This window comes from Epinephelus fuscoguttatus, linkage group LG21 (genome assembly GCF_011397635.1).
Source record: "Epinephelus fuscoguttatus linkage group LG21, E.fuscoguttatus.final_Chr_v1".
In the NCBI taxonomy this organism is placed as follows: Eukaryota; Metazoa; Chordata; class Actinopteri; order Perciformes; family Serranidae; genus Epinephelus; species Epinephelus fuscoguttatus.
Window position 1 is genome coordinate 29,096,979 of NC_064772.1, and position 10,837 is coordinate 29,107,815.

At 41.6% G+C, this 10,837-nt stretch overlaps 1 protein-coding gene across 1 annotated transcript; it reads right to left on the reverse strand.

Moving 5' to 3' along the window:
* Positions 1–834: 834 nt before the first annotated feature.
* Positions 835–4,231, reverse strand: prmt6 (protein arginine methyltransferase 6). Its single transcript, XM_049565287.1, has one exon. The coding sequence runs from the start codon at positions 4,096–4,098 to the stop codon at positions 3,043–3,045; it is 1,056 nt and encodes a 351-aa protein (XP_049421244.1). The 5' UTR covers positions 4,099–4,231; the 3' UTR covers positions 835–3,042.
* Between the last annotated feature and the right edge of the window lie 6,606 nt (positions 4,232–10,837).

Genomic DNA, 10,837 nt, shown 5'->3' on the forward strand with positions numbered 1-10,837 from the left:
GTAAAATGCCATAGGCTTGTGCTAATAACGTTAGCATGTTACATTTGTTTGGAAAACGTGTTTAGTATCAGACAGTTGTTTTGTCAGTGAACCTTGTGAGTTGTAATGGAGCCAAATTTGTAACATTACCTTTGTTAAATGTTGCTGTTGTCCCTGGCTTCATATGAGTAGAGGAAAAGTTTGATAGCTGCTAGGCTAATTTATACAATGTAAAATGCCATAGGCTTGTGCTAAAAACATTAGCATGTCGTATTTGTGGGGAAAATGTGTCCAGATAAAGACAAGTGTTTGTCTGTGAATGCTGCAAGTTATAGTGAAGCTGATTTGTGTACTTGTGTTAAGCCGTGTTTAGTGTGTGTTCTGAATTAACTAAACTTTACAGCACTTCACAAAAACTCCACCAACAACTGGTGTTTTGGAGGTGTAACTGCAGAGGGACACAGACACACCACTGCACAAGTATAAATGCTCACAATGGTGTAGGCCGTGTACGTAGGCTACAGCGTAGGGTCTACTGCACAAGTATAAATCCCCCTTTGGAGATAGGGTGAGGAGCTCGGACATCTGGAGGGAGCTTGGAGTAGAGCCGCTGCTCCTTCGTGTTGAAAGGGGTCACTTGAACTGGTTAGGGCATCTGGTCAGGATGCCTCCTGGGCGCCTCCTGCTGGAGGTGTTCCAGACACATCCCATTGGTAGGAGGCCCTGGGGCAGACCCAGAACACACAACACAGGCCCACAACCCCAAATGCTCAAGATTCTTTCTGTAGTTAGCTACTATGTTTTCAGTCAGGACTCAGTACACATGAAACAGTCAAACCATTTATTAGAGCCTAGTTTCCATTTTTTCAATAATGCATGTAGTTGGTAAACTGTTCCAAAGTCTACACACACTCCCTGCATTACAATCTGCCAAAATCCAAACCCACCTAATGTATGCCTACTCAAAAGTAGTATACAAATTGAAACATTGACTGATCAGTGACCAGATAACATTCTCCAGTACATGCTGAGAAATTATTAAACAGTCATTAAACTATTAACTTTCATTTAAAAAAAAAAAGATTTATCCTGATTGTTGCAAGAGATAAAAACTTCATTGTCACAACTCAGTCACTTGGATTCAGCATGATCCTTAGTATCCCAAAGGGAAATACTCTGTTGTAAAAATAATCCAGTTAGTTGTTGTCGTGCAGAATGTTGCAGTGGAATCACAACTTTTGGATGAAGTCGGTGGTTTCTGGCACCAGATGACAGTGTGTGCTCGTTTTAAACCAAAATAATGAGCCAATTTAGTTTGTTATTAAAAACTGAAAACCAGCCAATGTAAAACACCTCCTGCCTGACTGCAGCTAGTCCAAGTCAATATATCGGCCTAATCCTCATTTGAATGCAGCATTTTGATCAGATTCCACACAATATGCATGATTACATTTATTAGAATATCAGATGCCTGCAGCATGGTGTTGAATTTATTCAACAATTTGTAAAAGCTCAGATGAAACCTGCCTCACTCTGCTTTACAGAGCTGCACACAGACACCTAAAAACTGTTCATCACCCAGGAGAGTTTTGATTCCTTGTGATGGTTGAATGTTGTTTCATCGCTTTTTCACCCTGACAATATAACTGTTGAACTCTAAATGCTGGAGCTGAGATGATTAGTCTATTAATTAATTTGTTGATGGACAGAAAATAAATGACAACTGTTAAAAGTGACTTCTGATTCAAAAATACCAAACGTTCCTTAAAGCAGTGGTTTTCAAACTTTTTGTGCCCAAGGTGCACTAAAGGGCGAGCCAAAATCTCAAGGCACACCTGTATTTATATCTGTGCACAGCAGCATCTGTAACGTGTGTTATCACTCTTATCACGACATAAGACAATAAAAATAAGAAAAAATAAGACAGGTAGCTATTGTGATACTGTCTACTGATGCTGGTAGGTTGTCTCTACTGGTACTTTGTTGTAATTTGCTCCGTACAATAAAGCGAACCATTGTCCCACTCATGGCTTTCTCCTTTTCATTTTTAGCATCCCTCACACTGGCTGCCAATCAGGACGTCTGATGTGTCACACACTTAAAATTCCCACACGCAAACTACGACAAATAGGTTCTCCGTGAAGGTTTTTAAAATCAAATTACATTTTTAAGCTTGAGTTTGCCTCTTTTTTTAGGAAATGGGTGGGCATAACATACTGATACAGTCAATTAAACATTCATTCATAACTTTTTGTATAGGCCCAGTTGTTCTAGCTTCTAAACTATAAGGATTTGCTGTTTTTCCTTTGTAAGCATACAGCATTAAGCAAATAGGCTACAGTTAGTACTGCTATTAGTAATAGTAAATCAACAATAATTGGGGTTTGGGCTGTTGGTTGGTCAAAATATTCTCTGTCACTTTACAGATCAAATGATTTACTGAGAAATGATTTGTTAGTTACAGCCCTATAGTAATGTGTTTATATAAAGTAAGTCATAAATGCTGTAAACTGATTATACAGTATGCAATACAAAAACATTAGCACTGGCTGTTGTAAACATGTTATTATGATTGAGTGAGGTTAATAAAATGCATAAATAAGGCGATGAGGATATGCATTTTAACTCCTACAGTTAAGGTGTCAAATTGTTTATTAGGTGTGAAGACAAGCGTAAAAACAACATAAACATCTCCAAACTAAAACATGTACTGTACTGGACCAAGCTGGTCCAACCACAGGTCCAGATTCTTTCTTAGCTCACCAGTTGGGAGTCACTGCTGTAAACAACACACACAGTGGTGTGTTTGTGTCTACTTGAGAGATGTACTAATATTTTTTAAGATTTAGTCTGGAGATGTGAGTCTAAATGTAACTGTGCATGTACAGATGTCAGCTGCAGGCCTATTCAACTGAGACCTGATGTAACATTGAAGTTATTCAGTCACTGCCCCACTTTGTTTCTGAGCTCACAGTGAGCAGGTTTGGTGACAGATAGTAATGTATATTTAGGCATCTGAGTGTGTCGCCTGGTGAATAAACTCTAACACTAAATGTAGATGAGTTAAGACTGAGCTTCGCTGCTCCAGTCAGGGATGGAGAAAGTCTTAGATTGTCTCTTGTGCTCTCCTATCGTGTAGTCCACATGGATACATATATGCCTGGCGCTTTCCTCTGAGGGGAACATGCTGATCTCTCCGGTCACCACCGTGTCTTGCACCACATCCACCGGAGAGTCCAGGTACAGGACCGCCTGCTTCCAGTGCGTCTCCGGTTTGAACGGGGACGTGGAGAGCACGAGCGCCTGCGGTTTGTCCGGGCAGGGGAAAGTCACCGTGAAGTACACACAGAAAGCGTTCACTGCCGCCGAGCCGAAAGACTCGCACCTGAACCTGCCCTTCACCGACCGCAGCTCCTCCACGGTGACGGAGTACAGGTCGAGCTCGGCGAAGCGGGCCGGGTGGGAGAGCACGTCCTCCACGGTCACAGAGTTCACAGTGATGTCGGAGTTCATGATGCACCTCCTGGCGAAGTCGGACATGCAGGACATGTCCACGCCGTACTGGTCCTTCACAGTGTACCAGAAGTGTAAGCGGTCCTCCACCACCGGGTCGCTGATGGGCGCGACGTACAGCTCGGCTTTGCTGGGCAGGATGACGCCGCCCGGCTTCAGCCACTTGTCGCGCGCGTAGAGAACCGAGTTGAGCATGGACTCGTGCAGGAGGGCATAACCCATCCACTCGCTCACTATCACCTCCACCATCTCCGGTAGGTCCACCGTCTCCACCGTGCCTCGAATCACCTCCACCTTGTCCTCCATGTTGTTGTGTTTAACTATCCTCACCGCCTGCTCGGCGATAGAACACGCCTCAACAGCGTACACCTTCTTAGCACCGGCTTGAACACAGAACATGCTTAAAACGCCGGTTCCTGCTCCGACGTCCAGGACAACTTTACCCCGTATGGACTCACTGTTCCTCAGTATCGCCATCCGGTACGTGTTGGTGCGGACATGGTCCGCTATCATCTCCTCGTGGATGGTTACATCGGTGTAGCTGTCAAAGTACAGCCTGTCCTGCCGGGTTTTATCCAATTTTCTTTTCTTTGCGACATGGGACATCTTCTCGGCTGTGTGCTGCTACCTCACACTGTTTTGTTGCCGTACTTCCGCATTGTAAAATCTGGAACTTGTAGTTTCCCACCGCACACAATACAAGCGACACATGTTCAAGAAGACTACAATTCCCACAACCACGCACGAGTGACGTAGAAGGCACGTTGCTGCGTTCACTGTCAGAGGGAAGATCAGTACACATGGGCTTCTACAGGCCAGAGCATGGATGTATTAAAATAATTGACCTTTCACTAAGCCCCGCCCCTTTGTCAAGCTGTGGCAGTAAGCATGGAGCCCACACTGTGACTAACTGTACTCCCTGAAGGAATATTATCATATGTTTGGAGAAATGAAAGAGTGACTCCAGAGAGAAGCAGACAGAGGGGTCTACAGTCTGTGTTTGAAGGATATATCCAGGATGTCAAACTGACTCAGCAGCAACAACAGGTTAAAAAGACAAAGATAGTTAGAAGCTAAAGCCGAACTATAGGCTACAGATCACAGTGTAAAAGTGAACCACCACATCACTGCTGATCGCCACACAAGACAATGAATATAAAGGGAAGCTTTGCTGATATTGAACCAGCTGTGTGGCATCGCAGTGTGTGCAGATGAACGCCAAACCTCTGGGGGAAGTCAAACAATATTAATGCATTGACACACTGCTGGTTGAATATGAGCAAAACTTCCCTGCTTCCCTTCACTGGTTCCTGTACAGCAGGGTCGGTCTTTGTTTCACTGTTATAATCATTACAAAGCAAAAGCAGCATGTGTATACATTCAGTAGGCTATATCTTCAGTAGCTAGCTAGCTAACCCTACACTTTTCAGGGTTTGATTTTGGTTTTGGAACAGGGACGAAACGTATATCTTTTTCCAACCTCTCCAGGTAACGAGTATTATTAATACATGACGTGCCCCAGGCACAACATTTAGCTCCAAATCCACAAAACCAGCCTGAAAATTAAGGAAATCTAAATCAATGGAGCACAGCTGTGTTGTTGTCGGACCCTGGTCTGAGCTGGCCTGGTGCTACGTTATGATTGCCCAGTCAGTGTCCTGGGGCGGGACTTAGCGAAGGATCAATTAGGGAGTAATGACTGTAACTTTCTCTAGCTTTCCACATCAGTCTAACATGTGGCACTTACTTAATTAGGCTTTTCTGGATGAAAGCCACTTGTCATGATCAATTTCACATACACCAATACCCACTGTAGTGTTGCCTATATATTTTTTTTTAGAATAACAGGGCTACGTTGACGACATTAACTCGATGTTGAAAAAGTCCCTCTATTATAAGCCTTTATTAATTAATCTATTGTTATATTATTTTGACGAGACTACAGTTAATTATTGGAAAAAATATCACAGTAGTTATAGACACTATATATATTCTGTATAAATAGTTATGACTGTCCCTGAGAGGTGGAGAAAGATTGAAGGAATGGCTACACTCTAAATAACAATCCACTGAATAAACTCATTCATTAAAAATAAATGTAACAATTTGCATGCATTTTTTAAAATAGTTCCAACTCTGGCATTATTGAGTCAGTCTTCTGAGTCTTTTATCATATGACAAACTAAATTAGTTTAGTACAACCAACATAAGCTGCATTGGCCTTGAAAAGCTTAAGTTGAGCCAACTTAATATTTATCCAAAAGATGTGTTGATATGTAGCGGTCAAACTATTTTATGTAAGATATTCCAACTTATTTATTTTAATTCCATTCTACTTAAAAATGTCAGAAATGTTTTTGATTTTGACAAATTCTTAAAATAAGCTGTTAATTGACTAAAACAGGTTAATGGAACAAACAATTTTTTTATGCTCAATTTCTTCATTCACACTTTTTTTTTTTTTTTTACATTTTTATTGTAAATAACTACAGCTACACAAAGCTCAGGTTAAACTGAAGTGAGTGAAAATATTCACTTAAGAATTAATTGCCTCCATTTTTATGCTATTTTTAAAAATCAACTTTATATAGTTTCAGTGTCAATAATAAATTTGCGTCAGTTAAGCATTCACTGCTGTTTGCAAAGTGAGATAGAACTAAAAACACTCTGAAGAGTGCACAACTTATTATTGATAGTTATAATATTTAAGACAGTGATGTAATATTACTAAATAGAAAAAGCAGGCCTCTGATTAATGTGCTACAGTTTGTCAAACTTCAGGCAGCTGTTGTTTTGGCACCTTTAGACACAGTTTGTCTCTGATCTGCGCCAAAAAGACCCAAATTATTTTTCACAGTACGTTTACATTTACACTAGAGATATTAGAGATTTTTCTTCCTGGCAGACAATGAAATGTTTTTTCTCTGGCGACTTCCTGTTTTGTCAGGGTGGCTCAATAGCCATTTTAATTTGTGTATTTAATTACACATACAAGCAAATTTAGAACCAAAAACCAGATGAGTAAATGTGCACAAACGTCACACACCTTGCTGTTTATAATGACCAAGAAATTACTTGCAAGCCCACAAGTAAATGTTCTGTGCAGACAACTGGAGTCACCTAAACCTGTTCACCACCTCACACACCACACTTAAGAAGACATTTTAGTTGTAACCTGTAACTTCCATTTGGGCTCGCCAATATTCAAAATTTATTTCATGTCTATAGAACTATATATGGCATGTTAAAATTAGAGAAGCCATTTATATTTTTCAGGCAAATTCAGATTCTTGATATTCCTCTTGTCGTATTGGGTTTAACATCTGTGAGAAATCAACAGAGGCCATACATTATCTGCAGCATTTCACCCTCTATCATTAAAACAGTGTCCGATCATCTATAGTACATGTACTGTCCAGTGTCTATCTCATAACAAGCTGCACAACACAGCACGGCCATTACCAGTTCTGAGCTCTCCCCAAAGTTATGGCAGGCAGAACACAGCTGCTTGTGGCTCAGCTCTCCTCTCTTCTCTAGACGGTCCTATGGGACCCTCTGCACTCTGTTTCAGAGATCTTTGGCAAAAGATACTGGACAAATGAGCAGGAGCTGTATCCCATTTCATAAAGATGAGAAAAAGACAGAGGGAAGCAGCAGTTTGAGGAGAAACACAGCAAGATGTTAGATATTTGTTGTTTTCAACACCAGCTTTAAAAGCAAGTAGACGGCAGAGCGTAATGCAGGAAATGTGAAATAACAGCATCGCAAAATAGGATGAAAATACTGCTGGCAAATGTGTGTGTATGAGTGGGTGTGTAGGTGGGTGTATGTGCGTGCATTCATATTTACATGCTTCTTCTAAATTTGTATCCGATGCTGCCTTTCAAGCACCGGCACTCCTGGGAGAACGTGTGCATTTAATAATTCAGCCTTTTCAAAATTATATAGAGAATAAAGCGGGGAAATAATTCTGCATCAACTGATATGTTTTCAGCCTGAGTAATGGAAACAGCAACCATCAAGGGAAAATGAGCCATACCTTTGTAGTAAACACTGACTTGATATTCAAAGCTCCAGTTTTCCCTTTTGGATATATTTGATTTATGTTAAACCAGAAACACAATAACACCCAACATTATCTAAAGATGCAGTGTAATCCTTAAGTGAGCCAAATATCAAAGCCGAACACCCACAACCGACTGGTCAAAAGCAAAATTGGACCAAGTGCAAAGGAGGAATGGGAATATACAATAGCATAGATTAGTGAACCGTGAAATACAGACAGCGGAATTCAGATTGTGAGTCTTTGCACTTGGCAAGAGGCGTCGTAGCCGGTAGACATAACAGACAGACAAGCAGCTGTTGGCCATGTTGTCCTCTCCTCCTCTCAAGCTTCAGGTAGATCTGCTGCCAGGCCCAGACGCAGCCAACACCCAGCTCCCACTGAGATGCCTGGCACAGTTTACCTTTATCCTTAAAGTAGCTTAATGACAATGTGTCTGTATTCATGCAGAGAAAAGTCGGCGATACAACGAGCTGTTACAGCTCACCCAGGTTTAGGTCAGTGGCGTAGCTGGGTTGGAATAACCCGGGAAGATCATGCTCTGATTATGGAAAACCAGGTTAAGATGTCTTTGTCATATAAAACATTTTACAATAGCACAGAAACACCTGAAGCATCCCTGTCAGAAGAAAGAGACCGCAGAGCTCAATCAGTGCTCTTTGTATGCTGAGGTAAACCAGGTACCCTTGACCAATCATATCGTCTTATGCGGCTACATTTTTGGTTTGTTGCCCTCTTACCTGTATCCTTACTGAATTCTCATCTCATCATACTGCCCAGTTAGTTGCTTCACTTCCTAGAACCTGCAGCGTTTCTAAAGGACGCTTTCATGTTTGATGCCACACAGACCTTGAAATGAACTCCGGAAAATGTTAAAATCACTATCTGTTACTCAGAGTATAAGTTATAGAAACATGTACTCTCACATTATTAGGGACACATTTTGATGGTTCAGACGTTTACATAATTCCTGATGGTAATATTACCTTTGTTCTACATCAGACACCACACTGTAAGCTGAGTTAAAGAAGGAAGTATTCTGTTAATTGATTTAGTTATATTAGCACTGAGAATAAACTGGTATCAAAAGTTTCTGTAACCTCACCCTTCACACTCACCTTAATTCAAAACTAATCCTAGAGTTTTACTGTAACCTCTGAAAAGTTATCACAGCAACAATCACTTTATCCTCCTTCATGATGATTGCAAGGTCAATAGTGGTATTACATCATGCGTGTGACAAACTGCTTGCAAATATTTGATTGTTGCGCACCGTGCTGTGGCAGATGATGTTTTATTGCCATGTAGCAAAAGTTCACCCTGCTAGAGCTGCAACTAACAACTATTTTGATAATTGATTACTCTGTTGATTATTACTAATATTAATCCATTGTTAATAAGATAAAATTGATTGGATATTGCTCAAGTTTCTGACGTGAAGAAATAAATGATTCACTTGAGACTGTCTCTGACTGATGGCATTGAATATTTGAAAAACTCCAGAACAGTGTGTTATACTCCAGTGTCTCTCCAACCTAATTTTACTTAATTAGTATTAAATAATCTGTCACCTCTGGCAGATTTGTGTCTTATTTGATGGACAAATGCGCCATTACAGCTTAATAAAGAAAAATAACTAACATGAGTGAGGGTAGAATTGAGCGGGATATGGATCGGCAGTTTGGTGCGGCGTCTGCAGTGTTGCAGGCACTGTGCCGGACTGTTGTGGTGAAGAGGGAGCTGAGCAGGAAGGCAAAGCTTTGGATTTACTGGTCCATCTGCGTCCCAGCCCTCACCGATGATCATGAGCTCTGGGTAGTGACCAAAAGAATGAGATCGCAGATGCAAGCGGCCAAAATGAGTTTCCTCCATGGGGTGGCTGGGCTCAGCCTTAGAGATAGGGTGAGGAGCCCGGACATCCAGAGGGAGCTTGGAGTAGAGCTGCTGCTCCTTCGCGTTGAACGGGTCAGCTGAGGTGGTTTGGGCATCTGATCAGGATGCCTCCTGGGTGCTCATTATTTCATGCCATTAGTCGGAGACGGTCTAAAGTGAAATCTTTAATTCTTCATAACATAAACTTGCTCCAGAGACAAAGGAGACGGTGCCACTTCCTGTAATTCATGACGAGCTTCACAAGGCACAGCATTGGCCGGATGACCCAACCTTAGGAGACGCTGCCACAGCGCCTTGCATGCATCATATCATAGACCCAATGAATCTATGACAACATTCATTGGCAACATTTTTTTCAAATTCATCGATTAGTTGTTGAAGCCCTGCGTTTTGTTTTTGTTGCACCAAATTGAAATGAATGAGGGTGCTTCACAAATCCTGGATCATATCCTATTCAGTGACAATACTTGTACATGGCATATACGATGTGGCGAAGGTTTGTGTACGAATCATGAACTCCCATCTACTGCATGACAGTTACACTTGCTACATGCCCATCCACCACTTCAACCCGCCTCACACTCACTTTCTGCCTATGTACACAAGGGCCAAACCACTTGCTGATCTTGGCACAGACCATTTGTATTAGATTGTAAATTGTAAGGTGTGGAATACTGGGCTCTATTTTCCAGAGCTGTTGCACTGCATGTCTTCCCTGATGTATATGAACAGAAACACAAACATGGACACACAGTACCTTACAGTACCATCTAGTCCAAACACAGCCTGTAAAATCTGAATACCTTCCCCATCCTAAAATGAATGGGAGATTAAAAAAGAACAGCCGCATATTTGCACAGCTCATCCTCTTTAATTAAACTTGGCAAATTCCTGTTTGCACAGCTAATCCTAGTCCCGCATACAACTGACGGGGATATGATCAGGTCTAAGGAAGGGCAGAGGAGTGCTTGAGCATGAATGTGTGTTATCGTATGTGTGTCAGTGCCCTATTTGTGCCTGAAACATGTTGAGTAAATACGTAGAGATATTGCTGAAGGCGGGAGAGGTGTTGGAGAAAGCAGTGCAGGCACGGTGTGGTGAAGCATGGCGGCTTGGGTGATAGCCCAATCACTTTGGACAATGAGGGGTGTCGCGGAAAAATCGATAAGTACGCTTTCATTTTTTCGTCTTCCTCTTCCCTCGAGCTCCAAAAGTTCATGACGTGTGTGTGTGTTAAATGGAGAGAAAGAATGTTTCATATTGTAAATAGAGAGAGACTAAGTGAGAGGATATATCAGTAATAACGCAAAGAAAGTGAAATGAACAATAAGTGAAGAGAGAGATAAAGGGGAAGCACAGTGTGGGCTCTTTGTACTGGAAGCCCATCAG